Source organism: Monodelphis domestica, chromosome 3 (assembly GCF_027887165.1).
Source record: "Monodelphis domestica isolate mMonDom1 chromosome 3, mMonDom1.pri, whole genome shotgun sequence".
In the NCBI taxonomy this organism is placed as follows: domain Eukaryota; kingdom Metazoa; phylum Chordata; class Mammalia; order Didelphimorphia; family Didelphidae; genus Monodelphis; species Monodelphis domestica.
Window position 1 is genome coordinate 18509988 of NC_077229.1, and position 16669 is coordinate 18526656.

Below are 16669 nucleotides of genomic sequence, written 5' to 3' on the forward strand. Positions count from 1 at the left end.
ACCCTGGTCTTCCTGATTTCAAGTCCAGAGCTTTACCCAAGTAGCCCTTTGCTGCTTTGGACCAAAGCTGGGCAGTCACGTACCTGCTAGGTACTCAGCAGACAATAATCTTGGATGGGTCCAAGTTAGGAGATGGATGGCCTTGAAAGCCCCTGCCATTTCAACATCTGCATCCTAGCCCTGAACTGCCAATATGGGCTATGCCATGTGAACTGGAAGACCTAGGACAAGTCATTTCCCCTCTGAATGGTAATTTCCTCCTCTGTAAGAGTCCCTACACTCTCCCACCCCTACCCTTGCCTCAAAGGGCTGCCAGGATGAGCCAATGGCACACTGGATAGACAAGGGCTTTTGAAGTCTAGAATGCCATGAGCTATGCTTTCTGTCTGAGGCTCTGAAGTCAATTGTAGGGACCTCAAGAAGGCAAAACGCCCTCCCATAGCAATTCATCAGCACTTCAAGTAGTCCTAGAGAGCAGCCCAAAGTATGGGAAAATGAAGTAATGAGCCTGAAGTAAGGGCCCAAAGTCAGCTCTGAGGCTGGACTTGAACTCAGGCCTTCTGGACTCTAAGGTCAGCCCTCTGCCCACCACACTACAAGAGAGTGAGACATATGGCCAGATGGACACATCCAGGCTTATGAAAAACGTGGATAGTTGAGAAGATATAAATGATACAGATAATACAGAGACTAGAGAGATGATATAGTGGAAATGCACAGATAGGCAACAGAGACAGAAAGAGAAGACCTGTGAACTAAAGATGCCGCCCCTGCTCCTCGGCAGCCCCCAAAGTCAGCCTCTGCGTAGGAGAGTAATGTCGGGGTCAGACTCAGGCAAAGGCAGACGGTCCTTCTGCCACATGGACAGGCTGGGATTAGCACCCATGAAAGGAAGGGCCATACTAGGGAGCACCCAGAGACAGACTCTCAGCCCTTTACCCTTCTTGGGATATGATGGGCACGGCACCCAAGGCTGTGCCACTGATGCTATCTGCAGGAATCCTCCAGGAAGCCAGCCCCTTCTTCTTTAGGACATTATGTGAAAGGCCACTGGGACTGAAACTCATCCTAAACACTCCTACTCTCAGGGCTAGAACACAGGAAGCCACAAAGCTGAGAAATCAAGGCTGCTGCCCACAGCGACCCAGGACACCCTTTCCCAAGTTCCACTGGACCCTGTTCAAAGACAGGGATGGGGCTTTATGATGTCTAATGAGACGCCTACGCTTCAGAGAACACTGAAACAGTGATTCACACACACACCCCCACACCAAACAGTTACCAGCTCAGACCCCAAGCTACTAGAGCACACTTAACCTCAGCAGGATGCATCTAAAGCAAGACTACCGAGGCAGCTGGGTCTCTCAGTGGTTAGAGCCAGGCCTGGAGTTGGGAGGTTCTGGGCTCAAATCTTGCCTCAGACACTTCCTAGTGGGGTGACCCTGGGCAAGTCACTTAACCCCCATTGCCCAGCCCTTACAGCTCTTTTTGCCTTGGAACTGGCATTTATAGTATAGTATAGTATTGATTCTAAAACAGAAGATAAGGGTTTAAAAAAAAGAAAAAACAAAAACTATGCGGGCCACCTTTCTCCCAATGGCCCTGGAAGACCAGCCTTCCGCCGGCTTTGCAGCACCCAGAATCCCAAGTTCTCATGAACCACTGCGAGAGGATGGGTAAGCCCACATGCATGTGTGTGCAGGCACTGGGGGAGGTACAAAGGGGTGTGCTCCAGGCCATCATTCAATGCATACAGAGCATCTCCTATAGGCGAGGGAAGAGCGGCATCAAAGAAGCAGGCCCTGCCCATGAGGACACTGCGTCTGCCCAGGGCTTGGGTAGAGTTGGGGACAGAGGTCTGGGTAGAGGAGGGTCTTCCTTAGCCCTCAGAGACGGCCGGCCACTGAGGATGAGGCGGTTCCTGGGGCCAGGTGCGGCCAATGTCATGTCTCAGACTCCCCTCCAGCCAGACCTGTGCACGGGTGCGTGTGTGCACACAAGTGACACTCATCACAGTGTCTCCCATCCAATGTATCAGCCACCCAGGGGATGGAGCTCCTAGGACAACCAGGATCTCCGGGAAAGGCCTGGCTTGCCTCTGCTCTGGGGCGAGATGGTGACCTCTCCAAGTCCTTCTCCTAGGCTGGGACTCAGCCAGGCCCAGCCCCTGACGTCAGCAACATTCAGGCTCATTCAAGTGCCAAGCTTCATCTCCCACTAGGGTATTCATTCTGACCTTCAATGGCCTGATCCTAATATTAGGTGTGTTTGACCGCGGACTTACAGAATCACTGGGGATAGAAGGGCTCTCAAAGGGCAGCTAGTCCAACCTCCCACTTCACAGAAGAGGAAATTGAGGCCACAGAGGGGAAATAACTTGCCCAAGGTCACAAGGCAGTTTGGGAACAAAGGTGGGATTTGAACCCAGGTCCTAAGACTCCATACTGGTTGTTCTTTCCCCATTAAGTACTGCTTCTCTCAGAACCATGTATCTGGCAGATACTCTGAGCTGCTAATGTTATTTTGCCTACAAGTGACACTTCATAGGACATGATCCCTACTAAGGCTCCCATCCCTGATTGTCCACACAGATGCTACATCCCAGTTAGTCACCAGATAGGCAAAGACAGGGGAAGACTCACCGAATCCCTGCTAATTCTACCTTCTGAGTGATGTAGGCACATGTGCTGACCTAGAAGAAGAAAGAGAAAGGACACTTAGCAAACTGAGGCTACAGAATGAGCGAGACCTAAACTGGGCCTCCGGGATGCCCCAAAATCTAATTAACATGTTATTACATGTTTCATATAAAACACTGCCAGGACAGGGCTGGGGATTTTACCTGGCTGAGAAAGTAAAGTCAGGGGAGCTAACTGACTATGCAGAACCTGCTTTACATATATCTGTTTCTCTACAATATGAAGTAGAGATAATGGAAACAATCTGGTCCCAGCTAAGAAATAGAGCAGAGATTCTAAAAATCAGAATCAGATACATGGAAGCTAACAACTTCATGAGGCAGCAGGAAACAACAAAATAAAATCCAAAAGAATAGAGCAGAGGATCAGTAGAACAGATTAGAAACACAGTACACAGGAATAAATGAACATACTAACCTAGTGCTAGATAAACCCAAAGAGCCCAATTTTTCAGGCAAGGATTCACCATTTTGCAAAACTGCTGGGAAAACCAGGAATCAGCTTGGCAGAAACAAGGTAGAAACCAAAATTTCACACTGGATAGCAAGATTAAATCAGAATGGGAACATGCTTTAAACAAAATGGGTGATATCACAAGTAAATTAAGGAGATGTCAAAACATTTACCTGTCAGATCTATGAGTAAGAAAAGAGTTTATGACCTAAAAAGAGATTAGTTAGAATCACAGGAAGTAAAATTGATAAAATGAAACTAAAACAATTTTGAACAAACAAAACCTATGCAATCAGAACTATAAAGAAAGCACGAGGACTTCTGGGCTAAGATGGCCACAGAGTAGAAGCAAAAGTCTTCTTCTCCTCACCACTGACCAATATAAAGCTCCTCAGAAGGAACAAAACCAAAATCAGATGAGCGAAGGGGCTCTACTGTAGGGTGCAGTCTTGAAGATAGGCAGAGTTTGGGCATTTCCACGGAATAAGGGGGTAAAATTACTCCTACCAAAATGTGAGCTAATCATCCCTCACCCATTCCACCTACAGTACCAGAGTAAGAGTGAGCATGGGGCAATCTCTAGGTTCTTGGGGGGGGGGGGGGGGCGGAAGGCTGAGGACAACACAGACTTACCCCTGAGAGCAGCAAGACTTGGAACCCCAGGAGGCTAAGGAATATGGAGCTTGGGCACAGAGCTAGGGTAGAGAGGGGCTGCCCACAGCAGACACTACAGAGACTGAAAAATAGCCTGAAGGCAAAAACCACTCTGTAGCTCAATACACAGAGACCTGCCTACCATCCTCACTCAGATTTCTGACTGGGAAAGGAAGAAAAAACTAAAACACCAATGGTCACCAACACCCAAGAACTATAATCTACAACCACCAAAAAAAATAAGAAAAAAACTTTGACCCTGGATAATTTCTATGGCTAAAAACAATAGTCTACAGAGGAGACAGCAGAAGGGAACAAACAAGTAAACACATCAAACTTTCAAAAAAAAAAATGAAAATTGGTCACAAGCTCTCCAGGAAATCAGAATGGAGGTGGAGAATCAAATAAGAAAGATAGAACAAACTTGGTAAGAAAAGTGGGAAAGAGTTCAAAAAGAAAATAACAGTTTAAAAGACAGAAAATCCCCCACTTGGAAAAAGAAGTCCAGAAATCAAATGAAATGATAAACAAATTGGAGACCAGAATTGACCTGCTGGAAGCCATGAAAAGCAGGATAGACCGAATGAAAAGCAAAATCAAAAGATCATAGCTGAAAACCAGCATTTAAAGACTAGAATTGGGCAAGTAGAAATTAATGATCTCAAAAGACAGCAAGAATTAATAAAGCAAAGTTAAAAGAATGACAAATTAGAAAGAAACATGACATATCTCATTGAGAAGACTTGGAATGCCAGTCCAGGAAAGATAATGTGAGAATCATAAGTGTGAATCTTAAAACTGCTCAGACTCTACTTCAGAAGATTTGGTTAAGCTATTCCCCATTTTTAACAATGGAGGTACTTGGTCAGGAATGTATTGAGAACTTTTAAAATTACTCCACCCTACTCAGACAGTGCTTTAGGGGAAGATAAAGTTGGAAACTCCTGATTGAACAATGAAAAGTCCCTAACTCATACTTATAGTGAAGCCAAAACCTTAAGCTAGGTGGTCTATTTTTAGATCTAAATCAAAAGGGTGCTAAGTACCTATAAAGGTTAAATTAGTCACTAAAAGGTCAAGCAACTTACAAAAGGCAAGCTTAACAAAAGAGGTGTGAAGTACTCAGAAGATATAATCTACCCAGAGAAGGTGAGAACTAAAGAGTGGTAAGAACTAAGAATGGGCAGTCCTGGGAAAAAACATCTACTATGATTGGTAGATGTGAAAATTTAGGGGAGGTGACAAATGAAAATTCTCTTTAATAGGAAGTCAACTGAATTCAACAACTTTAGCAAAGCTGCAGGATACAATATAAAACCACATAAATCGTCAGCATTTCCAACACATCTCAGCAGCAAGAGTTACAAAGAGAAATTCCATTTAAAATTACCTTAGAGAATATAAATTTAGGAATTTACTTGCCAAGACAAACACAGGAATTATATGAACACAACTATAAAACACTTTCCACACAATTAAAACTAGATCTAAACAATTGGAAAAACATTAACTACTCCTGGGTAGGATGAGCTAATATAATAAAAATGACAATCCTGCCCAAATTAATCTACTTATTCAATGCCATACCTATCAAACTACCAAAAAACTTTTTTTATAGAATTAGAAAAAAATATAACAAAGTTCATTTGAAAGATTACAGTTTTGGGGACAAAAAATCCACTATTTGGCAAAAATTGCTGGGAAAATTAGAAAACAGTATGGGAGAGATTAGGTTTAGATTAACATCTCACACCCAAAACCAAGATAAATTCAGAATGGATGAATAACTTAAATATAAAAAAAGGAAACTATAAGTAAATTAGTGAACATAGAATAGTTTACCTGTCATATCTATGGGAAAGGAAAGATTTTAACACCAAGCAAGAGATAGAGAATATTACAAAATGTAAAATGAATTAATTTTTATTACATTAAATTAGAAAGGTTTTGTAGAAACAAAACCAATGCAACCAAAATTAGAAGGGAAACAACGATTTGGGGGAAAAAATCTTCATAACAAAAACCTCTGACAAAGCTCTAATTCCTCAAATTTATAAGGAGCTAAATCAATTGTACAAAAAAATCAAGCCATTCCCCAATTAATAAATGGGCAAAGGACATCAACAGATAATTTTCAGATAAAGAAATCAAAACTATCAATAAGCACATGAAAACGTGTTCTAAATCTCTTATAATTAAAGAAATGCAAATCAAAACAACTCTGAGAAAGTCTATGACAAACCCAAAGACCCCAGTTTTTGGGACAAAAATCCACTATTTGACAAAAACTGCTGGGAAAATTAGAAGACAGTGTGGGAGAGATTAGGTTTGGATCAACACCTCACACCCTACACCAAGATAAACTCAGAATGGGTGAATGACTTGAACATAAAGAAGGAAACTATAAGAAAATTAGGTGAACACAGAATAGTATACATGTCAGACCTTTGGGAAGGGAAAGATTTTAAAACCAAGCAAGACATAGAAAGAGTCACAAAATGTAAAATAAATAATTTTGATTACATCAAATTAAAAAGTTTTTGTACAAACAAAACCAATGTAACCAAAATTAGAAGGGAAGCAACAAATTGGGAAACAATCTTCATAACAAAAACCTCTGACAAAGGTCTAATTACTCAAATTTATAAAGAGCTAAATCAATTGTACAAAAAAATCAAGCCATTCTCCAATTGATAAATGGTCAAGGGACATGAAAAGGCAGTTTTCAGCTAAAGAAATCAAAACTATTAATAAGCACATGAAAAAGTGTTCTAAATCTCTGATAATCAGAGAGATGCAAATCAAAACAACTCTGAGGTATCACACCTATCAGATTGGCTAACATGACAGCAAAGGAAAATAATGAATGTTGGAGGGGATGTGGCAAAGCTGGGACATTAATTCATTGCCGGTGGAGTTGTGAATTGATCCAACCATTCTGGAAGACAATTTGGAACTATGCCCAAAGGGCACTAAAAGACTGTTTGCCCTTTGACCCAACCATAGCACTGCTGGGTTTGTACCCCAAAGAGATAATAAGGAAAAAGACCTGTACAAGAATATTCATAGCTGCTCTCTTTCTGGTAGCAAAAAACTGGAAAATGAGGGGATGTCCTTCAATTGGAGAATGGCTGAACAAATTATGGCATATGTTGGTGATAGAATACTCTGGTGCTCAAAGGAATAATAAAGTGGAAGAATTCCATGGGAACTGGAATGACCTCCAGGAAGTGATGATGCAGAGCAAAAAGAGCAGAGCCAGGAGAACATTGTACACAAAGACTGATACACTGTGGTACAATCGAATGTAATGGACTTTTCCATTAGTGTCAGTGAAATGTCCCTGAACAACCTGCAGGGATCAAGGAGGAAAAAAAAACACTACCCACAAGCAGAGGACAAATGGTGGGAGTAAAAACACCAAGGAAAGGCAACAACTTGTCTACAGAGGTGGAGGGGATATGATTGAGGAAAGACTCTAAATGAACACCCTAATGCAAAAACCAAAACCACGGAAATGAGTTTGGATCGAGGACACATGTGATACCCAGAGGAATCACGCATCGCCAATGGGGAGGGGGGGGAAGAAAATGATCTTTGTTTCTAATGAATAATGTTTGAAAATGACCAAATAAAATAATGTTTAAAAGGAAAAAAATTTAAATTTTAAATTTTAAAATTAAAATAAAAACAAACCAACTCTGAGGTACCACCTCACACCTAGAAGATCAGCTAATATGACAGCAAAGGAAAGTAATAAATGTTGGAAGGGATGTGGCAAAAGTGGGACACTAATGCATTGCTGGTGGAGTTGTAAATTGATCCAACCATTCTGGAAGGCACTTTGGAACTATGCCCAAAGGGCGCTAAAAAACTGCAATTACAATCAAATGTAATGGACTTCTCTACTAGCAGCAATGCAATGATCCAGGACAATTCTGAGGGACTTATGAGAAAGAATGCTATCCACAACCAGAGAATGAATTGTGGGAGTAGAAACATAGAAGAAAAACAACTGCTTGATCACATGGTTCAATGGGGATATGATTGGGGATGTAGATTCTAAACGATCACCCTAGTGCAAATATTAATAATATGGATATAGGTCTGGATCAATGACACATGTAAAACCCAATGGGATTGTGCATTGGCTACAGGAGGGGAATAGAAAGAGGGGAGGGAAAGAACATGAATCATGTAACCATGGAAAAATATTCTAAAATAATTAAATAAATAAATAAACTTAATTTTTTTAAAAAGAAATTGGGGAAAAATTTATAGCAAGTTTCTCTGATAAATACCTCATTTTCACAATCACATAGAGAATCAAGACCAATTTATTGAAATTAAGAGGCATTCCCCAATTGATAAATGGTCAGAGAATATAAAATTTTCAGAAGAAATCAAAACTAACAACAGTAACCTGGAAAAATGCTCTAACTCACTCCTGATTAGAGAAGTGCAAATTAAAAAAAACTCTAAGGTACCACCTCATGCCTATCAGGTTCACTAACACAACAAAAAAAGGAAAGCAATTTTTTTTTTAAATCCAAAGAGATTTTTTTTTAAAGGAAATATATAAAAAATATTTATTGCAGCTCCTTTTGTGGTGGCAAAGAACTGGAAATTGAGGGGATGGATGTCCATCATCCCTTAGGGTATGGCTGAATAAATGGTGATAAATGATGATGATGGAATACTATCATGCTATTAAAAAAAAAAAGATAAACAGGATGGTTTCAGAAAAACTTGGGAAGATTTGTATGAACTGATGCAGAATGAAGTGAGAAGAACTAAGAGAATCTTGTATACAGCAATTAGAATATTGTCAGGATGATCAACTATGAAGGACTTAACTACTCTGCTCAAGGCAATTATCCAAAACAATTCTAGAGAACTCTTGATGAAAAATACTCTCCACATCCAGAATGAAAACTGGTGGAATCTGAATAGACTGAATCACGAGTGTTTTATTTTCTTACTGCATGTTTCTTGCCCTTAATTGGGCCATTTGTTTAGATACATGGCTAACACAGAAATATATTTTGAATGACTTTACACATGTAACTGAGAGTATATTGCTTGCTTTCTCAATAGAGAAGAGGGGTTTAAAGAAGGGGGGAAATATGGAAATTAAAAAGTTAAAAGAATTTATAGTTACACAAGAAAATGTTTTCCAGGAATAGAGTTGAATTCTGGTAATGCCATTTTTAAAAAAGTTTGTCTTCAGAGAATTGGATGAAGATCAGTGACAATGGCCTGACATGTTTTCTTTGCCAACATACACTGTTTTGAGGCTTTAATGTGAACACTTTTTCCTCCTAGCCAAGGAAAGTCATGTAAGGACAGAGAAGGGTCTGGAACATGAGAGGTCTTCCCAAAAACAAACTGGAGAAGAAGGGAAAGCACCTTTCAGAGTCATTAATGAGGGAAAGTTGGGAGAGGGGGGGAAGGCAAAGAATCAAAAGAAGAAAGGAATAATTCTTAAAGGTTCACGAAAGCATTGGGTCATTCAGGAGGATGTCTGGGAAAGCTGGACAGTGCTAGCATTATCACATTAAACTTTATGTGCACATAAAAAAAGACAAACCATTAATGATAAAGACTCAAAGGGTTACCCACAATTTTTTTCTTCTTGTATCTATATTGGAATGTTCTATTTGTTGCTATTCATAATAACAATCAAAAAGTTTTTTTAAGTCGCTTAATGAGAACATTCAGCAAAGGTCAATTCCAAAGGACCAAGCAAGGTTCCACTGGGCCTAAATTCTCCCCAACTCGTAAATGGCTCCATTTATGCTCCCACAGAAAGATCTCCTGTAAATAATCTGTTCTGTGAGTTTCTTTCTCTGTCCATGCAGGGAGTGGGAGGGACCTCTAGCTCAAAGGTCATAAACAATTCAGAAACCCAACTGGCCTAATTTCTCCCTGGTGCCGTCCACAAGAGCTGCACCAATTCCCAGCCCTGCCTGCAATGTGGAGAGTCAGTGCCAGCTGGGCTAGCTTGGAGGATGCCTTGGGGCTTCCTTCATTAGCATCTCCCTTATTCTGAGACCTGTGAGGAGCACTGAGCAGCCCAACCCAAAGTGACAGTTGGCCATGCCTTCAGTTTGATGGATGTTTCTTCCCTGGTTCTGCTCACATCCTTCTGCATCAGTTCACACTACTCTTCTGGGCTTCTCTATCTTCTTCCCAGGCCCTGTTTCTTACCATGCAATATTTCCAGACCCCAAAACACCCAGCCATTCTTCCACTGATGGGTGATGGGGATCATCGTCTTGGTTTCCAGCTCTCTGCTGCCTCATAGCTCATTTTTTTCTACAGGGGATCTTTCTTTATGACTCTGAAGATGTCCATGGGGTATCTGCAGAGGTGGAGGGTCTTGGGTCCAAAGGGAGGAAGGGCAGGGGAAGTTAAGGAGTATTGTTCACATGATTCAAGATGGAGTTAAGGGGTGTTATTCACACAATTCAAGATGGTTTTCCAGAATGGTTGGGTCAATTCACAGTAGCTCCACCAGGTGGGGAGGGTGGGGTCCTGCCTCCTCACAGTCCCTCCAAAAGCCAGCTCTTATTCACTTCGATTTTATGTCACCTCTGTGTGGTTGCTGGATATGAGAGGGGCTTCAGCAATGGTTTGGAGTCTATTTCTCGCAGGGATCGAGGGTTCATTTACATTCCGTGGTACAGAAATCAAGGGTCTTCCTTTGAGTACTGTTTATGTCCTTGACCACTTGACCACTTATCTTTAGGCACAAGGTCAGTGCACCTCAAGGGAGAATGGTTGGACGACATTGGGTACACGAGTAGGACAGAAATATAGTGCGCCATAAGAAATGACATCAAGAGAAATCTGGAGGAATGGGGGGCCATTTTTATGAAATACTCAGTCAAGAAACATTTATTAAGCAGCTACAATGTGCCAGGAACTGGGCTGGGCAGTGGGCTACAAAGACAAAAATAAAAGCGCCATTGCCCCCCAGGAGCTGCTAATGTATCAGGGAGGAGACCTGTTGCTACGTGTAACCCCAGCTACCCACATAAACATACACAAAATAAACATCAGGATACCTTAGAGGGCATGTCACTGGCGACCAGGAATCAGGAAGGACTTTGTGGAAGGACAGAGCACCTGGGCTGAGAGCTTGGAAAGAAGCTAGGGCTTGAGAGGCAGGAATGTGACAGAGGTGAGGGACTGCAGGAGACGGGGGAGCAAGAAGGCCAGCCTGGCCGGACTCCAGGGGAGGGCACAAAGAGGACAAGGTCAGAATGGCAAGAGACCAAGAGAGGAGGTTATACTTGATCCTAATGGCAACAGGGAGCTGCTGGCGTTTTTTTGAGAAAGAGAAGAAAGCGATCAGGCCTGAGCTTTAGGAAAATCATTTTAGTCGCTGAGGGTAGGACAGACTGAAGCAGAGAGACCAGAGGCTGGGAGACTGGTTAGAAATCTAATGCAATAGCCCAGGTGAGAGGGCACTGGGGGCAAAAAATGTTAAACTGATACAAAACCAGGAAGCAAGGTACACAACTACAATCCCGTAAATGAAAACAAGGCCCCCAAAAATCAGAATTCAGATTAATGACAAGTCACTTTTGGTCCAGCAGAAGAGATAATAAAAGGAGCTCTGTCTTAGCAGAAAGGTGGAGGACTACAGATTCTGAACACTGCAGACAGATGGGCACTTTTGCTACTTATTGGGGAGAAGGGGATACTGGTAAATGCCCATGATAGAAAAAAGCACCAACAAGACTTTCTCAGAGCAACTGTGCCAAGCGGACCCTACGCCACCACATCTTACCAAGCTCTTCTTCAGCCTCCACATATCTCCACGCCCAATGTATTGGTCCTTAAAAGTGAGTTCTACCAAATCAAGAGTCACCTCCTGAAAGAGACATAGAGAAGCTTAGTCTCATTCCCATCCTGATGCTCAGCCCTCAATCCCAGGCTCAGGAAATACCCTTTCCATCCATCCATCCATCCATCCATCCATCCATCCATCCATCCATCTATCCATCCATCCATCCATCCATCCATCCATCCATCCATCCATCCACTGATTCAAACCTTTATAAAGCTCACCCACACACGGTGGTCAGCTACTAGGATGAAGGTCAAAGGGCCCCTGCCCTCCATGGCTTTGGGACAGTGCAAAAAAAAAGGAGAGGTGGCTGACAGAAGAAAGCCCAAGCTCAAGGAAATTAAGGCAAGAAAGAGTGGCCTGGACCAAAACTATCCCAACGAGCTGCTCTCCTTGCTGCCAGAGCTGCTCCGGGGGAAAGGACAACTCCAGAGGAACCACAGGAAGGAAAGGTTGAGGACAGCATCAGGGGGAACAGTGCACATAGCAGCGGAGTCAGTACCAACATTCTAGGAGGAACAGGAGACAAACTGGGCAGACCCAAAGGAAGCACAGACAAATGGGCACTGTACAGGGGATGGAGCAACAGCTAAGGATGGAGGAGGCTCTCCCACGACTTACAGCATATTGGCTGTAAGTCATCCTCAGAGTGGACAGAGTGCCCAGAAGTCTGCATGGATTGCCCAGGGTGCTGGCAGTTAACCAAGGAGATGAGAGGGGAAGAAGAGGCCCAGGGCAGTATGGTGTGGGGGAAAGGAAAATGCTCATATGAAGCATCAAGAGAGAAGGCCAAACCACACAGTGTATGTATGTGTGGCATCTGGTCTTCTCTGCCAAAGACAATCATCTTAAGAATAAGATAACAGAAGAAAAATTATGGATCAGACATAGGAGAAAATCAAAAAGAGAAGCAGGAAGGAACACAGTCAGCAATTCAAACTCTGACCATATTAAATTCAATAACTATATCTATTTTTTAAACCTTTATCTTCTGTCCTGGCAGAAGAGCCGTAAGAGCTGGACACAGGGGGCTAAGTGACCTGCCCAGTGTCACACAGCTAGGAAGTGTCCAAGGCTAGATTGGAACCCATGACCTCCTGTCTCTAGGCCTGACTCTGTCCACTGAGATACCTAGCCACCCCAAAGCAATAGCCAGTCCAGCTTCTATGAGACCAGGTCACCCCAGACCAGCTCTTTTTAGGACAGAGCAGGAACCCAGGTTTTGGCAAACCTTTTGGACAAAAAGGAGTCTCATGGCTGAAAGGAAAGGATATTCATCGCTAGACTAAGGGATGTTATTAATGGTGGAAGATCTCCAGATAATGAGTGCTCAGGGCTCCAGGGAGGACTATCCTTGATCCTGGGGCAGTTGGCGTTTTTATCAATGACTTAGAAAAGGGCACAACATTCTTGTCAAATGTGCAGATGACACAAAGGATGAAACAGAGCTAACACGCCAGATGAGAGTTGGGATTCAACAGATTAGAACTTTAGGCCAAACTTATTAAGATGAAACCAATGAGGGGGTGGTTAGGTGGCTCAAGCCAGGATTCGAGACAAAAGAGGCTGGGTTCCAGTCTGGTCTCAGACACTTCCTAGCTGGGTGACCCTGGGTCAGTCACTAAGCCCCACTGCCTAGCCCTTCCTGCTCTCCTGCCCTGGAACGGATACACAGTGTTGATTCTAAGATGGAAGATGAGGTTTAAAAAATTAAAAGGTGAAACCAATGAGTACAAACTTGAAGTCTTACACTTCATTCAAAAATGGATGGGGGAGCAAGGCCAGATGGCAGCTTGTCTGAAGAAAACAAAAACAATCTGGAGGTTTCAGGAGCCACAAAATGAGCCTTGTAATACGACAAACCAAAAAGCTTCTGCACTCTTGGACTGCAATAGGTAAGGCACGATGCTCAGAAGAGAAGCAGAAGTGCAGCGTCCTCTGCCCCTGTACCCCAAGGCCGGGTTCCATTCTGGGCACCTCGTTTAGGACAAACGTGGATGAGGGGAGAGTGCAGAAGAGCAGCCCAGATGAAGAAGGGCCTGGAGGCCACAGCACAGAGGACATGGTGCAAGAAGGAGAAAGAGAGGGGAGGGCAAAGAGGACCACGGCTGCCCACCTTCCAGCCATGGGAAAGAGAAACCCTCAAGCTTGGTCCTCTTGGCCCCAGAGAGCAGAAGCCAGCAATTCGAGGAACCAGCAGAGACAGGCTTGGGCTTGAAAGAAGATACAACGTCCTAATAAAGTGATTCAAAGGGGAAACGGGCTGCCCCCTCCCTGGACACCCTCACCCCAAGCCTGAACAGGCACAGGCCGGCTGAGAAAAAGGGAGTTGGGCAAGGAAGGATCAAAGGCTAGGATCCTGGGCCAGTGCCAAACCTCTGGTCCAGCCAGCCAGTTATAGGACACTAGTACGAGGGGCAGCTGGGAGGCTCAGAGGATCAAGAGATAGAAGGGCCTGGCTGGGTTCCAATTTGGCCTCAGAGACTTCTAGCTGTGTGACCCTGGGCAAGTCATTTAATCCCCATTGCCTAGCCCTTACTGCTCTTCTGCCTTGGAACCAAACAGTATGAAAATGGAAATTAAGGGCTTAAACTAAATCAATTCAATTCAATGGTGCCAAATACAAATGTTTGGGAACATAGGAAGCACTCTGAAAATAATCTGCAGGTAGAGGCACAGAGGGACAGCCCAGGCTGGGGCACGCGCACATGCACACACACACACACTCTCTCTCTCTCTCTCTCTCTCTCTCTCTCTCTCTCTCTCTCTCTCTCTCTCTCTCTCTCTCCCTCCCTCTCTTTCTCTCTCTCTCTCCCTCTCTCTCCCTATTTCTCCCTCCCTCCCTCCCTCCCTCTCTCTCTCTCTTCCCCTCCCTCCCTCCCTCTCTCCTTCTCTGTCTCTCTCTCCCTCTTTCTCCCTTTCCCCCTTTCTCTCTCTCTCTCCCTCCCTCTCTCTCTCTGTCTCCCTCTTTCTTTCTCTCTCTCCCTCTCCCTTCCTCCCCACATACTCTCTCTCTCTCCCTCTCTCTCCCTATTTCTCCCTCCCTCCCTCTCTCCCTCTCTGTCTCTCTCTACCTCTGTCTCTCCCTCTCCCTCTCTCCTTCTCTGTCTCCCTCCCTCCCTCTCTCTCTCTCTCTCTCTCCCTCTCCTTCTCCCTCTCTCTCTCTCCCCCCCCGTCTCTCTCCCTCTCTGTCTCTCTCTCTCTCTCTCTCTCCCTCCCTCCCTCCCTCTCTCTCTCCCTCTCTCCCTCCCTCTCTCCTTCTCTGTCTCCCTCTCTCCCTCTCTCTCTCTCTCTCTCCCTCTCCTTCTCCCTCTCTCTCTCTCTCCCCCCCTGTCTCTCTCCCTCTCTCTGTCTCTCTCTCTCTGTCTCTCTCTCCTTCCCTCCCTCCCTCTCTCTCCCTCCCTCCCTCTCTCTCTCCCTCTTTCTCTCTCTCTCTCCCTCTCCCTTCCTCCCCACATACTCTCTCTCTCTCTCTCTCTCTCTCTCTCTCTCTCTCTCTCTCTCTCTCTCTCTCTCTCTCTCTCTCTCTCTCTCTCTCCTTCTCTCTCTCTCTCAGGGTCCTCCTTTGAAGTCACCAGGCTCAGGACATTTGGAGTCTCTACCTCACCAGGCTACCCAGGGGCCTTCTGGCTTCAGACACGCTAAAACTGCCCAAGCACATGTCCTCATGGCATCCACTCACACATGCAGCCTCTGAAGAGACACAATCTGAATACTGGGATCCAGGGATGTGACGAGGGGCTCACAACCCCCACAAACAAAGCCTCACCTTGGGGTCAACGACATTCACATAGACGTCCTGATACGGTCTCAGCCGGAACACCTGGGTCACCGTCTGATCCACGCTGATCGTTTCTGGAAGAAGGAAGCCACGTCAGGGCCCTCGATCCCCAGGACAGACGGTGTGCTGCCTGACTGCCCTCGGAGCTAGGCTCAGAAACCAAAAACAAAGCACCCAACAGACCCACACTAGAAGGAGGGAATTTCTGTGTGCAGCTCAGAATGTGCCTGTCTAAAATCTGCCAATCTGAGATAAGGGATTCTGAGTTCGAGAGAATATTCCTGGGTAGCAATGAATAAAGAGGAATTCAGAGACACATGGAGTTGGGTACGAAGGATCCTGGACAAGCAGAGAGAAGCCTGGCGGGGGGCAGGGCAAGGAGGATGGTCAGCATGGGTAAGAAGAACGACCTAACGGGACGCGGAGCTCAAAGGAAGCAGGAGGACACAGCCAACAATTCACCTTTGCCCCTCACCGAGCACTTGTTAAGTACCTACTGTGTCCCAGGAACTGTGCTGGGGATACAAAGACCAAAAACACCATCTCTGCCCTCAAGAAACTTCTACTTTATGGCAGGAAAACACCAGGTGGACTAACTGCTACCAGCTTTATAGATATGATCTCGTTTGATCCTCACAAGCCCCTGGGAGGTGGAAGCTGTTATTATCCCCATGAGGAAACTGAGGCAGACAGTGCTTCAGTGACTTGGCAAAGGTCCCACAGCTAAGTGGCAAAGGCTGGGTTTGAACTCAAGTCTTTCTGACTAGGACCAGCACTCTGCCAACAGAAAAATAATACAAACTACAATCAAAGTCATCTCAGAAGGAGGAGGGAAAAGGAACCGATGAATGGTGGGGAGGGAGACAGCGGATAGATGGTGAAGGTGGAGGGGTCCCTGGAAAAGCTTTAACTACCACCCAGCCCCTTCCTGCTCTTCCTCCACTCCTGGTCATCTCTCCATTTTACACGTGACACCACCAGGAAGCACCAGGGTGCACAGAGCACAGAGCCTAGAATCAGGAAGGACTGCTCAGTTTCCTCATCTGTAAAAAGGGGATAATAGTCCTCTTCCTCCCAGGGTTGTTGTGAGGAACCAAGGGTCTGGCCACAGGAAATAAATACTTCTTTCCTTACTTCCTACTTAGACAGTAACCCCGAGGTTAGGAACCATTTTCAAAACTCACCAAAAAGTCAGCCCTCCCTCCTCACATCCTTCAAGGCTCA

At 44.6% G+C, this 16669-nt stretch overlaps 1 protein-coding gene across 8 annotated transcripts in view; it reads right to left on the minus strand.

The window, feature by feature from the left end:
* Positions 1-16669, minus strand: part of DEPDC5 (DEP domain containing 5, GATOR1 subcomplex subunit) — a 116113-nt gene that overhangs the window by 85481 nt on the left and 13963 nt on the right. For all 8 annotated transcript variants that reach the window (XM_056821444.1, XM_056821443.1, XM_056821440.1 and 5 more), the window contains exons 5-7: positions 15434-15519; positions 11605-11688; positions 2643-2692 (exon numbers count right to left, since the gene is read on the minus strand). In XM_056821444.1, the coding sequence (XP_056677422.1) occupies positions 2643-2692; positions 11605-11688; positions 15434-15519 (220 nt within the window). The remainder of the gene's footprint in view (positions 1-2642; positions 2693-11604; positions 11689-15433; positions 15520-16669) is intronic.